We start from the raw sequence: 20,927 nt of genomic DNA, 5'->3' as shown, positions 1-20,927 counted from the left end.
TCCCTTTATCTGGAGCGTTTTAAAGGAAAACACTCCTTGTCTCTCCTACGGTACCCAAGACGGTAACGATCCTTCTGGCGAAAAGAGATGACGTTAGCTGAGGAGGGCTGGAGCTGTGGTTGTTGCCGCTGGTGTTTGAATCTGATCCCGTTTCATCTCAGGTGGTGTTTGGGGTTCAGCAGGGGCCAGTACGGATGGTGATATCGTCTGGGTTCCTCTCTCTGGCCCAGACATCTTTGAGGGTTAGGGCAGAGGCCAGATGTCCCAGGAGACGGTGGGGGTGGCTGTCATGATGGTGAAGCTTTCTACATAGCCTCCATCTGTTCTTTTTCTATCCCTCCCCCCAGAAAAATCTTTCTTTAAGGACCCACAAAGGGAGTCATGAGTGGAACTGCCCGTCCCCTCATTATTTTGGCCACCAATTAGGCCTAGTTTCTGACACACAATTTTGGTTCATTAATTGCCAGTTCCACGTCTTCTGGTTTTACCAAGCATGACTTTAAGACAGTCCTTGAGTTATCTCCATGGGCCTCTTTGTTTAGACTACCTCAGTTTTCCTTTTCCCACTGACATTTGTTATTGTAGGTTATTGTGACATTTTATAAACTTCTACAGACTTTTTACAGTTGGGCTTACAAATAGGGCAAATGTATAGTCCCAATTATTACAACAGTGGTCAGTATGCAGGGGAAATCCTTTCTTTCAGAAATCTCAGCATGCCACCAATGATCAATGCACCGAGAGCAACTAACTGTGTCTCAGAAATCAGCTCTAGTCAGAAAGAAACTCACGGCTCCTCCTAAAAAGAAACTGCTTCACAAAACTAACCATAATTCAAACATGTCTCCAAAGACTGACCATTTGCTCGCACGCCAAGAAAAAAGCCTATACGCAGCAGTGCCACCTGGTGACTCCTGCCATATTATTATTATTGTTTGTTTTATGATGTCAACTAGGTGTTGTAGCTCTGTTGTGCTAGGCGCTGTACAAACACAGAACAAAAAGATGGTTCCGGCCCTGAGGAGTATAAGACAAGATACAACAAGTGGATTTAACAAATAGTCAGGCAGAACATAAGGCAAATGGTGGATGAATCAAATCAGTGGGATAAGCAATGTACCAGTTACCTCTTCAGTGCCATGATTGGGTTAGGGTAGACTGGAAAGGCTGTATTCAATGGGGTTCACATGCCCCCCATCACCTCTCCTTCCCTCTCCCCTAGGAGCCACCTGCGTCTTGCGTCCCAAGTTCTCTGTCTCCCAATTCTGGGATGACTGCCGGCGATACCACGTCTCTGTGATCCAGTATGTAGGGGAGGTGATGCGCTATCTGTGCAATGCGCCCAAGGTAACCCAACGCCTTTCCTGGGGGCCGGGGGGATGCTAGATGGTCTTTGGTTGCTAATCCCAATGTGGCAGGTGGGGCAAAGCAGTATGGAGTCTGCTATGTCGTGTTGTTATTATTATTATTAATACAGGGTACCAGCACAGCACCAATTTAACCACAGAGTCCTTTATTAAATCCAGACGGCCAAGTGGTATTTACACAACTGCTCCAAACTAGCCTTAAATGTCTAGGCAGTCATCACTTCCATACAATAATGTGCAGTGATAAGTTTTGATCGGCAACTTATAACAGAATTAGCTTAAACCCACATTGGCTGGCGCCAACTGGTCAGACAGATACCAGCAACAAATATTTGAAGAGTTCACCCTTTTATGCCTTATCTACTGGAACCCCGGGTGCCGGAACAGGAGGGTCCGGGAGCCATGGCCCCATTCCTCCCACTGGCCACAAGGGCAAGCGATGGGTGGGAGGGGGCGGAGATGAGAGAGCAGGGGGTGGGGCCTCAGGGGGAAGAGGTGTTGTGGAGGCGGGGCCATGGTTCGGGCACCAGTGGGTCCCGTGCTTTTAGGGAGCTTCCACCGCTCCTGACTGGAACCTACATGACTATTGTCACTGCTCCTTGAATTCTGTTCTTTGCTAAAACAGGTTAGAACCATCCCTGGTAATTGGGACTTTTTAAGCTCAGTATTTCCAACACGCTCTCTCCAGAGCTTCCCAGAACTTCTCAACACAAATTGGCAAGCATGATATAGTCATTAGCCAAGTTAATTTAACCCTTTATATACCTATCCAATCCTTCTCCTGAGGGTAAAATTCAGAGATGAGTTCAAGGGCCATCTTGACCAACTACAGAGAATGAACCATCGTTAGGCCTGGTCCAAAATGTTCTCCCTAAATTCTTTTTTGATGGAAAAAATTAGTTTGTTGACTAAGCAAATTTTTTTCACAGCAAGTTTCTACTCTCTGTGGAAAATTGGGGTTTTTCGTCCAAAAACCAAATGCCCAAAAATCGAAAAATTTCAGCTGAAAACTGAAATATTTTGATTCTGAAATGCTGCCATGGTGCCACATGGGAGTTATAGTTTAGTTGCTTCTTGTTCCAATTTTTCTCTACAGGTCAGGCTCCCCAGTAGACTACATCTCCCAGGATGTACTACAACCAGGAACTCCCATGATTCACCTACTGCCTCCCCTCTTCAAGAGAGGTATCATGGTGCATCATCAGAGATGTAGTCTAACCAAGGAGCCCAGCCTGTAGAGGAGAATGGGAGTATCAGGCACCTGGACTATGTTTCCCATGATACACCACAACCAGGGACTCCCATGATGCACCTACTGTCTCTTCCTTCCAGGGGGGGGAGGGGGAGCATCATGGTGCATTATGGGAGATGTAGTCCAACTAGAGGCACCTGGACGACCAGTCCTATGAACACCCTGTGACGGGTTGGATCACAGAAACCCCCTTGGAAGCTGCCACCTGATATTCCAAGACTACTTCTACCCCTGCTTTCCCTGCCAGCTCAGGACTCCAGCACCCTGTCTTGCTGAGCCAGACACACCCGTCTGCTCCAACAAAGATCCAGGGTCTGAATTACTTGCCCAAAAACTGCAGGTTTACCTGAAAGCAGCTAGCAAAAGTGTTCCTGTTTTTAACACTCAGATGCCCAACTCCCAATGGGGTCTAAACCCAAATAAATCCGTTTTACCCTGTATAAAGCGTATGCAGGGTAAACTCATAAATTGTTCGCCCTCTATAACACTGATAGAGAGATATGCACAGCTGTTTGCTCCCCCAGGTATTAATACATACTCTGGGTCAATTAATAAGTAAAAAGTGATTTTATTAAATACAGAAAGTAGGATTTAAGTGGTTCCAAGTAGTAACAGACAGAACAAAGTAAGTCACCAAGCAAAATAAAATAAAATGCGCAAATCTATGTCTAATCAAACTGAATACAGTTAAGATCCTCACCAGTTCCAGAATGCTCCCTTTTACAGACTAATCTCCTTTTAGCCTGGGTCCAGCAATCACTCACACCCCTTGCAGTCACTGCCCTTTGTTCCAGTTTCTTCCAAGTATCCTGGGGGGTGGAGAGGCTGTCTCTTTAGCTAGCTGAAGACCACATGGAGGGGTCTCCCAGGGGTTTAAATAGACTTTCTCTTGTGGGTGGAGACCCTCTCCTCACTCCTATGCAAAGTCCAGCTCCAAGATGGAGTTTAGGAGTCACCTGGGCAAGTCACATGTCCATGCATGACTCACAGTTTTTACAGGTAGCATCCATTGTTTACATGCTACTTTGAATGTCCTCAAGTAGATTTCTTATGTGGAGTGGAGCATTCCAAGGTCCATTGTCCTTTAAGTGTTTCTTGATTAGGTACTTAATTTCAACATTCCTTTCTCCAGGAACTGACCAAATGCTCTACTAAGGTTATTTAGAACAGGAGTACTTGTGGCACCTTAGAGACTAACAAATTTATTAGAGCATAAGCTTTCGTGGGCTACAGCCCACTTCTTCGGATGCATATAGAGTGGAACATATATTGAGGAGATATATATACACACGAACAGAGAGCATGAACAGGTGGGAGTTGTCTTACCAACTCTGAGAGGCCAATTAAGTAAGAGAAAAAAACTTTTGAAGTGATAATCAAGATAGCCCAGTACAGACAGTTTGATAAGAAGTGTGAGAATACTTACAAGGGGAGATAGATTCAATGTTTGTAATGGCTCAGCCATTCCCAGTCCCAGAGTTGGTAAGACAACTCCCACCTGTTCATGCTCTCTGTATGTGTGTATATATATCTCCTCAATATATGTTCCACTCTATATGCATCCGAAGAAGTGGGCTGTAGTCCACGAAAGCTTATGCTCTAATAAATTTGTTAGTCTCTAAGGTGCCACAAGTACTCCTGTTCTTTTTGCGGATACAGACTACTCTGAAACCTAAGGTTATTTAGAAATCAAGGCAGTACGCAGCCAACATTCATAACATTCATAACTTTGAATACAAAAATGATACATGCACACAAATAGGATTAATACATTCAGTCGATCATAACTTTTGAGATATGTTACCTGGCATATGCAGCATAAAACACATTCTAAGCATATTTCCATAAAGCCTTATGGGATGGCATCACACACCCCAGCGGAATTTCAGAACTGAAGTATTTGGGCTTGCGCTGAAATTTTTCAGTCGTCACATTTTTTTTTGCCATTTTTCCAACAGGAAACAAAGGAACATTTTTCAACCAACTCCACTGGGAATTTGCAGAGCTAAAAATCAGGGTCCCCCAGAGCTTGAGCGAAAGGGGCCAGACTCTGGAAGCTGTAATAGGCCCGCTGTAGATCAGGCATAGATGGACACGCCCCACGTATGTCCCACCTGAATGGTCAAAATAGTGGTTTAAGGGGTATCGATGCCTTATGGTGGCAGTTCTCTGTATCACCCACTGGTCAGTCTGTGTTACAAATCCCGCCCCCCATGCCAACCTACAATGGCTATGAGTCTGTTACAATCTTAAGCTGTAGCAGCTCCTGGTTTTAGTGCTGAGGTCGCTGGTTCAGTCTCTGGTGTGTCAGCCAAGAGGGTAAATGTCACATGTGCCCGGGGAGATTTCACCCTCTGTGTTCCTAGCCAAGGTCCCTTGTCCTATGCAGCACCCTGGAGCTCTGGCTTGTGTTGGCCTCAAAATAGGGTTTCTGTGGCACCATTGCTTCTTTAGCCACAGTCCAGGGTCTTACCGGGGTGTTTCCACGAGGATGATAAATCAATGAGGCGAGTCAGGGATATTCTCAGTATGATCTTCTTTATTCACCAACCCACCCCCCACCCCCAAACAAACTTACCAAGTCCTGTTTCCCTGAGTGCTGTGAGAACAAACAGCAGAAGGCAGTTTCCTGGCTGCAAGATCCCCATGTCTGCCCCTCCAGCAGGCTCTGTGCCCAAGAAGCTCCGTCCCTGCTTCATCCCAGAGTCACACTCGCTCTCTTCCTCCTGGCTTTTTGCTCCCACAGCCCAGCCCCCACGTTTGCAATCAGGGAACCTCCCCCTCATGGTCCCACGTCCTAGCTTTGCCCCGCCACGTGGCCTGCTGCCTTGGGTGGTTGCCCGACAGCTGTTATTACCACATAAAGGGGCTGGGTTGCTTCTTCTTTTGATCTTTAAAGCGGATGCTCAGTGCCCACTCCCTGGATGGCTGCCACTGACTCCTTACAGCACAACATGGAGGCATATAGGGTGCATGGGCACCTTGGTAGATCCCTGAACTAGCGTGAGACCCAGGGTGAGACCTGGCCTCCTCTCTGTGCCACTCCTGGACCCTTGCCCTGTTTGCCTTGCAGAGGGAGAACGAACGAGAGCACAAAGTGCGGCTGGCTGTGGGTAACGGCCTGAGGGTGGAGGTCTGGAAGGAATTCCTCCAGCGCTTTGGGCCCATCTGCATCTGCGAGTTCTACGGGGCCACAGAGGGGAACACTGGGTTCATTAACTACACGGGGAAGATTGGAGCGGTGGGAAGGGCCAACTTCATCCATAAGGTGAGGAATGCTACTCTGCCTCTCCCCTACCATGGTGGTCATTTCCCTAGTGCCCATTACCGGTTTCTTCCCCAGCTGGGACAGGTGTGGAGGCTGAGCACAGATGATGAGGGTCTCTCTAGCCATTTGGCCTCTCTTACTGTAGTTCATCAACAACACTGAGATGAAACAGATTCCTGCATCCATTTCCCCCGGGATGTGAGGTTATGTTGATGTTTCGCCCCCACAGGCTGTGAAAAGTGTTGGTGCGTCAGAAAGAGTCCGATTAGGTTAGGCCCTGGGAGGCTTGGGGATTGAAAGTGAAAGGCCTTAAGGACCCCAATCTATTTAGCTTATCAGAAAGAAGACTGAGTGGTGAAGAAGTATCTTCATGGATAGGAGACGCCAGACTCTTTAACCTAGAGGGAAAAGGCAAGACTGGCTGCCTTCTGGAAGAGCTGTTAGCCAAACACGAGTTGTATTGTTCAGGACAGGGACAATCAGGAGAAATTCTCTGGCCTTTGTTATACAGCAGGTCAGATTACAGGCTTGGCTACATTTGAAACACTGCCGCTGTAACGCTTCAGAGTGGACACTCCCTGCAGCAGCGGAGGGGTTCTCCTGCACGCCAGACAGAGAGAACTTTGGTTTTACCCCACTGGCTATCCAGAAGTCACACAAGCAATTCCCTTAGACACTCCAGTTTCCCAGTAGCACCACCAGTGCCACTCATTATGGGGACGAATGGTTATGAAAACCAATACCCCAGTAAAAGAAAAAAGGTTCTCCTGATCCCAAAGGCCCAAGCCCCAGACCCAGGTCAATATACAAATCAGATCTTACCCACAAATCACGCTGTTGCCAATCCCTTAGAATCTAAAATCTAAAGGTTTATTCGTAAAAGGAAAAAGATAAAGATGAGACTAGAATTCGTTAAATGGAATCAATGACATACAGTAATGGTTCAGGCTTGTAGCAGTGATGGAATAAATTGAAGGTTCAAATCAAGTCTCTGGAACATCCCCAGCTGGGATGGGTCATTCAGTCCTTTGTTCAGAGCTTCAGTTTGTAGCAAAGTCCCTCCAGAGGCAAGAAACAGGATTGAAGACAAGATGGAGGAGATGCAGCTGCCTTTTATATTCTTTCTCTTGTGGGTGGAAACCCTTGGTTCTCCTGTGCAAGATCACAGCAAGATGGAGTTTGGAGCCACATGGGCAAGTCACATGTCCATGCATGACTCAGTTCTTTACAGGCCGATGCCATTGTCTACATGTTAGTTTGAACGTTCCCAGGAAAGCTCAGATGTGGATTGACGTCTCCCAAAGTCCACTGTCAGCTAAGTGTTTATTGACTGGGCACTTACTGAGAATAGTCCTTTCTCAAGAAGCTGACCAAATGCTTCACTGAGGCTACTTAGATTCAAAACACATTGATATAGAAGTACATAGCCAATATTCATAACTTCAACTACAAAAATGACACACCCATACAGATAGCATAATTATAATAAGCAAATCATGACCTTTCCATAGATACCTCACACAACAACCTTTGTACAATATTTGCTGAAAATATATAACAGTGGTCGCAACAATGATCTATACGGTCACAGGTTATGTCAGTAACGTCACACCCCCAACGCTGTACATTATTTATTAGATATATTATGGTAGCACTAGGACCCCCAGTTATGGACCTCCTTGTGCTAGGCACTGTACTTATCTATTAGGTGTATTATGGTAGAGCCTAAGAGCCCCAGCCATGGATCCTGGCCCTATTGTGCAAGGCGCTGTACAAACCTAGAACAAAAAGATGCCAAATTATCCTTATTTTCACCTCATCATTTGTCTGATTGGACGGTGAGCTCTTTGGGGGCAGAGATTGTCTCTCACTAAATGTCCAGCACAGTCTTGGTTGGTTCCTCTAACAAAACTGTGCAGCGCAGGCTGCATCCACAGCCCTGCCTGATGGTGATTCAACCTTGGAGCTTTGCAGTCCGGCCCTCGAGAAGGAAGGGACCATGTTCTAGCTCAGCACTGGGGCATGAAAGCGTCATTGCCGGGGCAACTAGCATCCAATAAGATCTCCTTGCGGCACCGAAGAATTGAGAAGGGTCATCTGCTTGGAGAGGGCTTCGAGCACCTCGTTATGCCGGTGATTTCTGCCCCTTTGCTTCTCCCCAAGTGCCAAGGAGTTCAAGGATCTCGGCACAGCTCCATGCTGCGGCACGAGGTGCTGCATGATAGTGAACAATGCTGCTCAATGCTGAGGTGCACAACTCCAGGAGTATCCTGGCTTCACACCAGCATTGGAACAGGCAGGTGACATCCAGGCGATGAGACCCCAGGGCCGGGGAAGGCAGATGGATAAGCAGAGAGGCCGATCCTGGCGAAACGCACAGCAGTGTGGGATAGCGGTGGGCGGACCCTCAAGCTCCTGCCAACGAGCCAGTGCCTTTGTCCATCCTAAATACGCAATGATTTCAATCCACTTACCAAGCGGATTGTATTTTTCCAGCATGGTCCAAACCGTTTTTCAACGCTGCGGGCCAGAGGTTAATTTTGGGGCTACCTCCGTGGCCCTCGTGCAGAACTATAATTCCAGATTCTAGTATCAGATCAGTTTTGAAGGATTTAGCCACTAATAGGGTTCAGAAGTAATAAAATGAAATTAAATAAAAGAATAGCTCACCTCCTCCTGAAAACCCCAGGGAAAAGGTTTTTCTCACACTCGAATCCCAAGGTCGACAACAATAGTTGTAGCGGTAAGTCGGAGACAGCAAGGCATTGTGATTGTCCGTTACTTTCCACCACTCAAGCAGTCTTCCACGCTGTATTCCCCACATCAACTTTCCTGAATTGCAGCCATTGATAGGGAAGGTGGCAGATCCTGATAATGGGCACATGAGGGACGCTGGCGTTATTTTTCCAGTTGATTTCCGTCTTTGTCACCCCGTTGCTTTCCAGATGCTCGCGCCCTTCAAGTTGATCCGGTACAACGTGGAGCAGGATGAACCCGTGCGAGATGAGAGAGGGTGCTGCATCCGAGTCCCCACCGGTAAGAATAACAGGCTGGCCATCGGGAGGCGCTGATGCGGGGAGTGGGCCCCTTGGGGAGGACGCATGGTGCAGCGGTTACAGTTTTAGCCTAAGCTCAGATCCACTGAGCATAAGGGAAACTCGGTGCCTAAATACCATTGAAGATCTGTGCCTCGGTTGCTGTTTTGTGAAATGAAGTTAATAGCCCAACCCTACCGTACAGGGGGAATTGTCAGAATCAGAGCATTAGAAGACTGTGAGACACTCCCGTACTCACAGCAGCCACATAAGTCCCCTAACTAGAGAGTGGAATAATAGTTGATAGCAGAGATGAATGAAAGCCACGGGAGCTGGAGAATCTGCAAGACTCATGCCCCGTTGTTTTCCGAGAGGGGATGGCAAAATCAGTTCAACATCACCAGCCCTGTCCTCGGTTGTTTTAACCCATTTCATGCACACATCGAATAGACAAGGTTTTCACAGATTTCCTGGCGCGTTTGGATTTAATGCGACGTGACATCAAATAGCTAATTCGGTTGAAGTGTCATTTAAGAGAGTCAATCAAATACTTGATACAGCACTATACAGAATACAGAAAGGAAATGTACCTACCAATCTGAGACTGGAGAAACTAGGCATCACGTTTCACTTCACTTTGCTTCTAACTCCCCCAAGTCATGCCTTATATACTGGTTTTGGAGAAAGAAAATCCTTGAAAATCTTTCTCTCTCATGCTCTGATCTGATTTTGAAAATTATCAATTTACCGAATCAATAAGCCAATGACAGCTGTAACTATTGTATCTGTACTGAGACCATCTGTAGCCATAATTCGCTCGTAATGACTCAGACATCAGTCAATACATTACTCAATGCTGTGACATTGATTATAGCACACGTCCGCTGTACCAAATGTGCCCTGTGCGTTTTATCAATTACATGTTGTCATTTATAACCATCCTTCACCAATTACACCATCTCGTCCACTACAACACACATCGAAAGTAACAGGCATGTGGACTAGGTCAGCAAGGTCAGGGGAAAAGCAGATGAGATGGTTAAATACAGTCCTACTTTAAATTACAGACATCCATTAGTCTAAAACAAAACAGTCTTTGGCATTAGAGTTGGTAATATTTAAAAACTAGACACTCCAGCAGAAGTCCTGGAACCTCCCCTGCCCCCCCCCTTTCCCCCCTCCGGCCCCCCCCCCCACCCCCCCTTTTTCCCCCAAACCCCCCCCCCTCCCCCCGGGGCTCCCCCCCAGTCCACTCTTCTTCCTCCCTCTCCCCTGTCGCTCACTGCTTTTCCCCTCCCACTCCCTACTCCCGCCCGGGTCAGGAGAGATTTGCCTGTGGAGCGGAAGCTGGGAGCTGCAGCATTCTGATGCAGGTCAGAGTTGGGGGGAGGGATAGCTCAGTGGTTTGAGCATTGGCTTGCTAAACCCAGGGTTGTGAGCTCAATCCTTGAGGGGGATACTTAGGGATCTGGGGCAAAAATCTGTCTGGAGATTGGTCCTGCTGTGAGCAGGGAGTTAGACTTGATGATCTTCTGAGGTCCCTTCTAACCCATATATTCTATGAAGGTAGGAGGCAGCCAGGGCTGGTACAGATGATGACCCAGTCCCTTCCTGGCTTGCAGTAACTGCACTTTGGGTGTCCAGTCAGTAGATCTGACCAGACACTGTCATGTCCCCTTTTTGACCAGACTTTCCCAACTAAAACTGGGCACCTGGCCACCTTAGAGTTTAGACAGTATTTTGGTTTAACATAGAAAAGATTCTACAATTTTTTGGTCAAAGAATCACAATAGTTAAATAGAGAAGAAGCATACAGTACTAACATAGTCTAGTCTGACCTCGTGCATATCACAGGCCAGAGATCATCACCACCAAGTAATTCCTTCATCAAGCCCAGAACTTCTGATTGAGTTACAGGGCGACATTATCGACAATCATCCAGGGTATGTCTGCACAGCAACTAGACACCCGCTGCTGCTGGCCCGTGGCAGCTGACTCTGCCTTGTGGGGCTCGGGCTGCGGGGAGGTTTCATTGCTGTGAGGAGGGAGGGTCCCAGAGCCCAGGCTCCAAGCCGAGTCCGGAAGTCTACAAAACAATGAAACAGCCTGCAGCCTGAGTCAGCAGTAACGGGCCAGCCGTGGGTGTCTAGTTGCCAATGTAGACATACCCACAATCTTGATTAAGAGACTCCAAAGGTAGAACTAGGCTGCAGGGGTATTCGCAGTACGTGTAGACACACCCTGGCTAGCTTTGATCCAGTGATGCAGAATCCACTTTACATCCCATGGCAAGTTGCTCCTCCTGTGTCCGTTGTTCTTTACACAACAACACAATAGGAAGACAGGAACTTGGCACAGTGGAGTTCCCACACTATGTTGTTGTCAAGCTGTACACAATCATGCTAGGCCTAGCTATTCCCACACGGCCACAGAACACAGCGAGTGCTGTCCCGGAGCCACAGGACCAAGGCTACATCCCAGCTTTTAAACAGTCCCTTTGTGGAACCCCTCAGTGCTCCAGGGTAGCTTCTTCCGTCAGGAGCGGGGAAGAGGGGAAAAGTCTCTCAGCTGGAGTCTACGCACCTCAGCAAGTATTTGCAGTGACACCAGGTGGCGTTTCCAAAACAGTTGGGTTTGTTGGCGAACAGGAACTCAGCCTCGGGAAGTCCTTGGCTCAGCAGAGGGAGATAACGGTTAAGACATTGTCCCTCTGGCCAAGCCAATGCAAATCACCGGCCAAGCTTCTATGGGCTCCATTCCAGGCGCTGCCCTCACCGCTCAGCCTCTCCCAAAAGCCGACTCCTTCTCCCCGGCATGCCACTGGTCCTTTGTTCTCGAGCTAGGGCTTCTGCTCAGCTTCCCTGCTGAGGTGTGTGTGGGGGGTGGGAACCCACCTCCCTCTGGGCCATTGGTTTCCTTAAGGGTCCCGTTCATTGCATCCCGGGCAGTGAGGGGGTCACACACACCTTACATCTCCTGCGTCGTCCCAATAGCACCCTTTTGCCCTTCCAGAGAGCAGTGCAAAACAGAGGGGAAACTGAGGCATACATGGGCATCACAAAAACATGACTGAAAATTGCCACTTTATCATGAGTGCCCCTAGTGGGCCCAGCCCTATATTCGCTACGCTGCCAGTGGTTAATTACTCTTGCTTCAGACTTTATACCTGGTTCTAGCCTGAATTTGTCTGGGTTCAGTTTCCAGACATTGGATTTCATTCTGCCTGTGTCCACTCAGTCAAATTTCCCAGCTAATGGGCAGGATAGAAGATCTAGCAAAGATCCTTTGGTCCCCATTACTTGTAGTATCTGACCACCTCATGGGCTTTAATGCATTTATCCAAACGCACCCCTGTGAGGTAGGGAAGTCTTATTAGGGTGATCATATTTCCCCAAGGGAAAACGGGACACCGTGTGGGGCTAGCCCGAGCCCTCCTGCTCCCCGGTGTGGGGCTGGCCCAAGCCGCTCGTCCGAGCTCTCCCCCACAGGGCTAACCCGAGACCCTCTCCAAAGGCTGGAGAGAGTGGGGCTGACCCAAGCCACACGCCCCCTCGCGCATTTCTCCATACCCCACTTTTGCCAAAAAAGTCAGGACGGCCGGGACCAGGCTTAAAAAAGAGACTGTCCCAACCAAAATGGGTCATATGGTCACCCTAAGTATTATCCCCATTGTAGAGACGGGGGATTAAGATACAGAGAGCAAGTGTAAAATTTAGGAGTCTAAATCCCATTCTCAATAGCGACCTAGGAACTTTGGAGCCTAATTCTCATTGAAATTCAATGGGGCCAATACTATAACGGGGTTCAAAAGGGAGCTAGATAGATTCATGGAGGATAGGTCCATCAATGGCTATTAGCCAGGATGGGCAGGGATGGTGTCCCTAACCTCTGTTTGCCAGAAGCTGGGATTGGGTGACAGAGGATGGATCACTTGATGATTGACTGTTCTGTTCATTCCCTCTGGGGCACCTGCCATTGGCCACTGTCAGAGGATGGGATGCTGGGCTTGATGGACCTTTGGTCTGACCCAGTCTGGCCGTTCTTATGTTCTTATAGGGGCCTGTTTACACTTGGAAATTAATGTGGTTTAAGATAGGGCGTGCATTTAAAGTGCAATGGATATTCTTGAATAACGCCATGTGGGGACGCTCTGATTTTGGCGCAAGAATGGCGTGTTCCTGAGGAGCTTAACCCCTTTTCAAACCCACCACTTGTGACCTTTCTGAGGTCACTCAGACAGGTGAGGGGTTCTGTCTCCACCTGCCGTGTAACTTTGGGAACCTTAGTGCTGTGCTGCTGTGGCTCAAAGCCCTGACACCAGTCGCTGGCCCACAAGCCAAAGATCTGCCCCTGGCTTCCACCAGCCATGTTACTCCTTTCAAGGTGACACCAACATCCCTTCTGGGCCTGCGTGTCCCCAAATCCTTCCAACCCAAGTTCTTAACTTCCAGCTGCTCGGTGCGCCACCCCCAGAGGAGTGAAACCAGCCCCCAGCTACCAGTTCACTTTGGCACACATGCCAGGGCGTGCACACCGGAGCCAGGCTCGGGGTGAAAATAAATGAAAGGTTTATTTGATAGAAAAAATCCCAGACTCTGAGAAGAAACAGCAAAGGGGACGCCAACACACACACACACACACACACACGTTATGTTACCCCGGAATTTGACCTTCCTGCATGTACCCCAGAACTTGACTATTCTGCAGTCGGCCATTCTGTATGTGCGGCCACTGCCGGCTGAAAACCAAACATCACATAGCTAGGAAAAATCTTTGACCTTTGTGAGACAAGGTCAGACAGCTGCAGACTTGCAGTTTGCTAATCAGAATGGGAAGATGGGAGAGAAAGTTCTGGAAGAGAGTGAGTGAATAGCGGCCTTGGTTTTAGGTGCCCCTGACATATTGTTGTTATGGCTAGAACTGTTTTGAGATAATGAGGAGAAATGCTGACTCAGTAGAGGTTATTCTGCAGACCCACTAGGAGTCACTGTAGAGTTAGAGTTAGCCATAAAAGATTTGGTAAAAATAAATACCTCAGATCAGTCTGAGGGAGCTTTTCTCCAGGCAGTGAGCTAACATCTAAACTCCCCATCAGCTGGAGACAGAGAGTTGGTGGGGTAACTCGCATGACTGGAGTACTGTCATGGATAGGTATAAACTGTTCAGGAAGGACAGGCAGGGGAGAAAAGGTGGAGGGGTTGCAATGTATGTAAGAGAGCAGTATGATTGCTCAGAGCTTTGGTATGAAACTGGAGAAAAGCCTGTTGAGAGTCTTTGGGTTAAGTTTAGAAGCAAGAGCAACAAGAGTGATGTCGTGGTGGGCGTCTGCTATAGACAACTGAACCCGGAGCATGAGGTAGACGAGGCTTTCTTCGGACAATTAACTGAAGTTTCCAGAACATGGACCCTGGTTCTAACAGGGGACTTCAATCACCTTGACATCTGCTGGGAGAGTAATACAACAATGCACAGTCAATCCAGGAAGATTTTGGAGAGCGTTGGGGACAACTTCCTGGTGCAAGTGCTGGAGGAACCAACCAGGGGTCATTTTCCTCTTGACCTGCTGCTAACATACAGGGAAGAATTGGTAGGGGAAGTAGAAGTGGGTGGCAACCTGGGCAGCAGTGACCATGAGATAGTTGAGTTCAGGATGCTCACAAAAGGAAGAAAGGAGAGTAGCAAAATACAGACCCTGGACTTCAGAAAAGCAGACTTTGACTCACTTAGGGAACTGATGGGCAGGATCCCCTGGGAGGCTAATATGAGGGGGAAAGGAGTCCAGGAGAGCTGGCTGTATTTTAAAGAAGCCTTATTGAGGGCGCAGGAACAAACCATCCCAATGTGCAGAAAGAATAGTAAATATGGCAGGCGACCAGCTTGGCTTAACAGAGAAATCTTCGATGAGCTTAAACACAAAAAGGAAGCTTACAAGAAGTGGAAACTTGGTCAGGAGGAGGAGCATAAAAATATTGCTAGAGCATGCAGGGGTGTAATCAGGAAGGCCAAAGCACAATTGGAGTTGCAGCTAGCAAGGGATGTGAAGGGTAACAAGAAGGGTTTCTACAGGTATGGTAGCAACAAGAAAAAGGTCAGGGAAAGTGTGGGACCCTTACTGAATGGGGGATGCAACATAGTGACAGATGACATGGAAAAAGCTGAAGTACTCAATGCTTTTTTGCCTTGGTCTTCACAGACAAGGTCAGCTCCCACACTGCTGTCCTGGGCAACACAGTATGGGGAGGAGGTTTGCAGCCCTCAGTGGTGAAAGAACAGGTTAAGGACTGTTTAGAAAAGCTGGACATGCACAAGTCCATGGGTCTGGATCTAATGCATCTGAAGGTGCTGAGGGAATTGGCTGATGTGATTGCAGAGCCATTGGCCATTATCTTTGAAAACTCGTGGTGATCGGGGAAGGTCCCAGATGATTGGAAAAAGGCAAATATAGTGCTCATCTTTAAAAAAGGGAAGAAGGAGAACCCGGGGAACTATAGACTGGTCAGCCTCACCTCAGTCCCTGGAAAAATCTTGGAGCAGGTCCTCAAAGAGTCCATTTTGAAGCACTTGGAGGAGAGAAAGGTGATCAGGAACAGTCAACATGGATTCACCAGGGGCAAGTCATGCCTGACCAACCTGATTGCTTTCTATGATGAGATAACTGGCTCTGTGGATATGGGGAAAGCGGTGGACGTGATATATCTAGACTTTAGCAAAGCTTTTGATACGGTCTCCCACAGTATTCTTGCCTGCAAATTAAAAAAGTATGGCTTGAATGAATGGACTATAAGGTGGATAGAAAGCTGGCTAGATTGTCGGGCTCAATGGGTAGTGATCAATGCCTCTATGTCTAGTTGGCAGCCGGTATCTAGCAGAGTTTCCCAGGGGTCGGTCCTGGGGCTGGTTTTGTTCAACATCTTTATTAATGATCTGGAGGATGGGATGAATTGCACCCTCAGCAAGTTTGCGGATGACACTAAGCTCGGAGGAGAGGTAGATACGCTGGAGGGTAGGGATAGGGTCCAGAGTGACCTAGAGAAATTGGAGGATTGGGCCAAAAGAAATCTGATGAGGTTCAACAAGGACAAGTGCAGAGTCCTGCACTTAGGATGGAAGAATCCCATGCACTGCTACAGGGTGGGGACCGACTGGCTAAGCAGAAGTTCTGCAGAAAAGGACCTGGGGATTACAGTGGATGAAAAGCTGGATATGAGTCAACAGTGTGCCTTTGTTGCCAAGAAGGCTAACGGCATATTGGGCTGTATTAGTAGGAGCATTGCCAGCAGATCATGGGAAGTGATTATTCCCCTCTATTCAGCACTGGTGAGGACACATCTGGAGTATTGCATCCAGTTTTGGGCCCCCCACTACAGAAAGGATGTGGACAAATTGGAGAGTCCAGTGGAGGACAATGAAAATGATCAGGGGGCTGGGGCACATGACTTACAAGAAGAGGCTGAGGGAACTGGGCTTATTTAGTCTGCAGAAGAGAAGAGTGAGTGGGGATTTGATAGCAGCCTTCAACTACCTGAGGATGGAGCTCGGCTGTTCTCAGTGGTGGCAGATGACAGAACCAGGAGTAATGGTCTCAAGTTGCAGTGGGGGAGGTCTAGGTTGGATATTAGGAAACACTATTTCACTAGGAGGGTGGTGAAGCACTGGAATGGGTTACCTACGGAGATGGTGGAATCTCCATCATTAGAGGTTTTTAAGGTCAGGCTTGACAAAACCCTGGCTGGGGTGATTTAGTTGGGGATTGGTCCTGCTTCGAGCAGGGGGTTGGACTATCTGACCTCCTGAGGTCTCTTCTAATCCTAATCTTCTATGATTCTTTGATTCTATGGAGGGAAAGAGGGCCCCTTAGAAGTCCAGATGGTGATTACTCAAAACCATATCAGACTGTGAGTAACTATATCTGGGATGTCCTAAACCTATTGCCTATGTGTGTGTGTGTGTGTGCTTAATAGCTAATAAATAGTAGTTTTAGATAAGAGCATGCTCGCTTCTTTCAATCATTTATCCGATGGAAATTGCTGTGTCCCCACTGATTTGTTCCTGACACTTCCTGGAGTGAGACAGTTGAGTTACCCCTGGGAGACTCCGGGTAACAGTTACCCAAAAATTAAACATCAGGATGCACCTTCTGGCTTTATGCCTCTATATTAGCTAAATGCTCTTTTCTAGCAGATGTTACCTATTGCCTCTGAACGGGTTCCCAGCGTACCCCCGTCATCTTTGAGGAGATCCAGTGTTTCACGGACAGTTTCCCGCTTAGGCTGCCCCCCAGTTTCTGGATAAAAAAACCTCAGGCACAAGCTTTTCCCCCCTTTTTGTTTCTTTTTCCTGGCATGATGACTCACGTTTATTTAGAGTGGGTGAAACTTTCTTAGGCCGGGCCTACACTAAAAAAGTTAGGATGACCCAGCTACATAGGTCAGGGGTGTGAAAAAGCCACTCCCCTTGAGCGACATAGTTAAACCGGTGTAGACAGTGGTGTAGACCCTTCCATCAAGCTAGATACCTCCTCTCATGGAGGTGGATTACCTACGCCAATTGGAGGACCCTGAAAACTGGCCGGGATGGGATGGGCTACGTAGGGGGATATCCATCGGGATTCTCATTCTCCCTTCCAGGTGAGGCAGGGCTGCTGGTGGTGAAGATAACGAAGAGCACCCCATTCAACGGCTACGCGGGCGACCGCCAGAAGTCGGAGAAGAAGATCCTGAGGAATGTGATGAAGAAAGGAGACCTCTACTTCAACAGCGGAGACCTCCTCATGATGGACCACGAGGGCTTCATATATTTCCAGGACCGAGTGGGAGACACGTTCCGGTAGGTTCTGGGGCAAGCCATTACCCTCCTTTGTCCCAGCTGCTGTCCCCTCCCTGGTGGGATGAACTGAGGAGCCCGATGCTGGTAGCACCTATAAAACCCTACAAGGGACTGGGACCCTATTGTGTGATGTGCTGTACACACAGGCATAACAATAACCAATTCTCACAGAGCAATTTACAACGGTGATAAGGCTCGTTGTCTCCATTTTATAGATGGGGAAACTGAGGCACAGAACGGGGCTCTGACAGGCCCAAGGTCACCCAGCAAGAGACCTGGGAACAAAACCTAGGTCGTCTCAGTCCCGGTAGGGTGCCACATTCACTAGGCCATGCTGCCTCCCCTCTGCTACAAAAAGATGGTCCAGGAGTCAAAGAATTTACCGTCTAGGTCTGGCTGGGTTTTCAAAGGAGCCTAACTCAGATTGCTCTTGTGTGCCTAAATCCCATAGGCCAATGCAAGCAGGAGGTGGATGCATCAGCCATAGAAGATAAAACAAAGTCCAGGGGAAAAACTGTCGAAAGCACCCAAGTAACTTAGGCGTGACTTGTGTGTGTGCACAGCAAAAATAAATAAATCAATATTTGAATAAATAAATAAAATACACACCCTGTGGCACTGAGTTTAGAGCTCAGATCAACTGGTTTGGGCTTGCAGAGCTAACACTGCCGGGCGAAAAATAGCAGTGTAGATATTCGGGCTCGGGCTGGAATCCAGGCTCTGAAACCCTCGCCTCTCACCCCATTCCAGCTGAGCACAAGTATCTACGTGGCTATGTTTAGCCCCCTGAAACCGAATCAGTTGACCTGGGCTTTGAAACTTGCTGCTGTGGGTCTCTTTGTGCTTGTGTAGACATACCCTAAGTGTTATTTTGAAAAGCAACTTAGGGCTTGTCTACAGCACATGCTTTACTGGTATCGCTAGGACAGCAGAGCTCCCTGGTGGAGACACAGCGTATGCCGACAGAAGGCGTTAAACCATAGTGAGGCCTGGCAGAATTCAATTATTATTTTTTTATAATGTCAACGGATGTTAGAGATGTGTCTTTTAAAGCCTTTTTTTTTTAGATGTTTATCCATGTACATTTTCACAGCTGAACAAAATCCTGCAGGGGGGAGGGTCAGACAATTATTTAGTGTCAGTAGATGTTGAGGTTCAAAAAGGTAAAATCGTTATAAACCACTAAAAAACAAATGACCAACATCGCATGTCAAAATCTACATGTAAATCTCCTTAAATCAACAAATAATGCCTGGTTTTATTGTTCATCCATTTCAAAAGGCTACATCACTGGATTGTGATTCTAAGAAGCAGCATTATTCTTAATTTGCCGATCTGTACATTTAGATGATTATCGATGGAAATATTTTTTCGTTGGTTTGTGTGTGTATGTGTGTTTTTTCATCCGTTTGTGTACCAACATTTACCTTCTAAGCCTAGAAGAGGCTAGTCTAGATGATCACAAAGGCACCTTCTGGCCTTGAAATCTATTGATCAATGTGGGTGGATGGATGGATGGATGGATGGATGGAAAAATAGATTCCTCTGTTCTCTATCTTCAGCTGGAAAGGAGAGAACGTTGCCACGACGGAGGTGGAGACGACGCTGGTGGCAGTGCAGTTCATTCAGGAAGTCAACGTCTACGGGGTGCCGGTCCCAGGTGCGTACCCAGCAGCAGGACATATCATGTCACTTTGACACTGTGGCTCACCCCAAGAGCGTCCATCCTGAGGCGGTTTTTAAAAGCCATTGCATAGCGTGTCTGTGTCGGGGTCTGAGTCTTTCTTTGCGCGGGGAGGGACCCTGGGATTGAAGAAAGCCGTGCAAAGCATGGAGGAATAGTTCTCTCCACTGCAGAAATCGCTGTGTTATTCAGGAGGTGAGGCTTGATGCTCAGAGCGGCCTGAAAAATCTACGGATCCTTCCATGAACAATCTATGCCCAGGCCTCAGCCTATGATCATTAGAGCTGTGCAAATAGTGGAGATTTTAGTTCACTGGCAGTTCTGAAAAATACAATAAAAAAATTGTTTCTGGTCCAACCCAATGATCTGAGGTCTGGAAAATCAGCCTTATAGTGAGAGACTAAAACAACTCCGTCTGCTGAGTTTATCCAAGAGATGCGGTGCCATGAGCAAAGCCTACAACTTCCTACATGATATGCTCTTTCACCTAGCACCACAAGGCTCCACCGATGGCTGGACACTAGACAAACTCAGGCGAGTGATAAGATGCAAATGTTTAAGCGTGAAGGGAATTTGCCCGTGGAGCAACTGGTCTAGGGACGTGGTCAAGCCGCCATCACTTGAAGTCTAAGTGTCTCTTTCTAAAGTACCTGCCAAGTATCAGGGGGTAGCCGTGTTAGTCTGTATCTACAAAAACAACAAGGAGTCTGGTGGCACCTTAAAGACTAACAGATTTATTTGGGCATAAGCTTTCGTGAGTAAAAACCTCACTTCTTCGGATGCATAGAGTGAAAGTTACAGATGCAGGCATTATATACTGACACATGGAGAGCAGGGAGTTACTTTGCAAGTGGAGAACCAGTGTTGACAGGGCCAATTCAATCAGGGTGGATGTAGTCCACTCCCAATAATAGATGAGGAGGTGTCAATTCCAGGAGAGGAAAAGCTGCTTCTGTAATGAGCCAGCCACTCCCAGTCCCTATTCAAGCCCAGATTAATGGTGTTGAATTTGCAAATGAATTTTAGTTCTGCTGTTTCTCTTTGAAGTCTGTTTCTGAAGTTTTTTTGTTCAATGATAGTGACTTTTAAATCTGTAATAGAATGACCAGGGAGATTGAAGTGTTCACTTACTGGCTTTTGTATGTTACCATTCCTGATGTCCGATTTGTGTCCATTTATTCTTTTGCGGAGGGACTGTCCGGTTTGGCCAATGTACATGACAGAGGAGCATTGCTGGCACATGATGGCATATATGACATTAGTGGATGTGCAGGTGAATGAGCCCCTGATAGTGTGGCTGATGTGGTTGGGTCCTCTGATGCTGTTGCCAGAGTAGATATGGGGACAGAGTAGGCAACGAGGTTTGCTACAGGGATAGGTTCCTGGGTTGGTGTTTCTGTGGTGTGGTGTGTAGTTGCTGGTGAGTATTTGCTTCAGGTTGGGGGGTTGTCTGTAAGCGAGGACTGGCCTGCCTCCCAAGGTCTGTGAGAGTGAG

General features: G+C 47.6%; 1 protein-coding gene across 1 annotated transcript in view; it reads left to right on the top strand.

Moving 5' to 3' along the window:
* SLC27A5 (solute carrier family 27 member 5) overlaps nt 1-20,927 on the top strand; it is a 39,540-nt gene that overhangs the window by 13,662 nt on the left and 4,951 nt on the right. The window contains exons 4-8 of the mRNA XM_034789285.1: nt 1,223-1,347; nt 5,693-5,887; nt 8,833-8,923; nt 17,550-17,748; nt 19,311-19,408. Of these exons, the coding sequence (XP_034645176.1) occupies nt 1,223-1,347; nt 5,693-5,887; nt 8,833-8,923; nt 17,550-17,748; nt 19,311-19,408 (708 nt within the window). The remainder of the gene's footprint in view (nt 1-1,222; nt 1,348-5,692; nt 5,888-8,832; nt 8,924-17,549; nt 17,749-19,310; nt 19,409-20,927) is intronic.

Source organism: Trachemys scripta, chromosome 14, assembly GCF_013100865.1.
Source record: "Trachemys scripta elegans isolate TJP31775 chromosome 14, CAS_Tse_1.0, whole genome shotgun sequence".
Taxonomy (NCBI): Eukaryota; Metazoa; Chordata; order Testudines; family Emydidae; genus Trachemys; species Trachemys scripta.
Note: the sequence above shows the minus strand (reverse complement) of the source record. Positions and strands in the feature narration are given on the sequence as shown.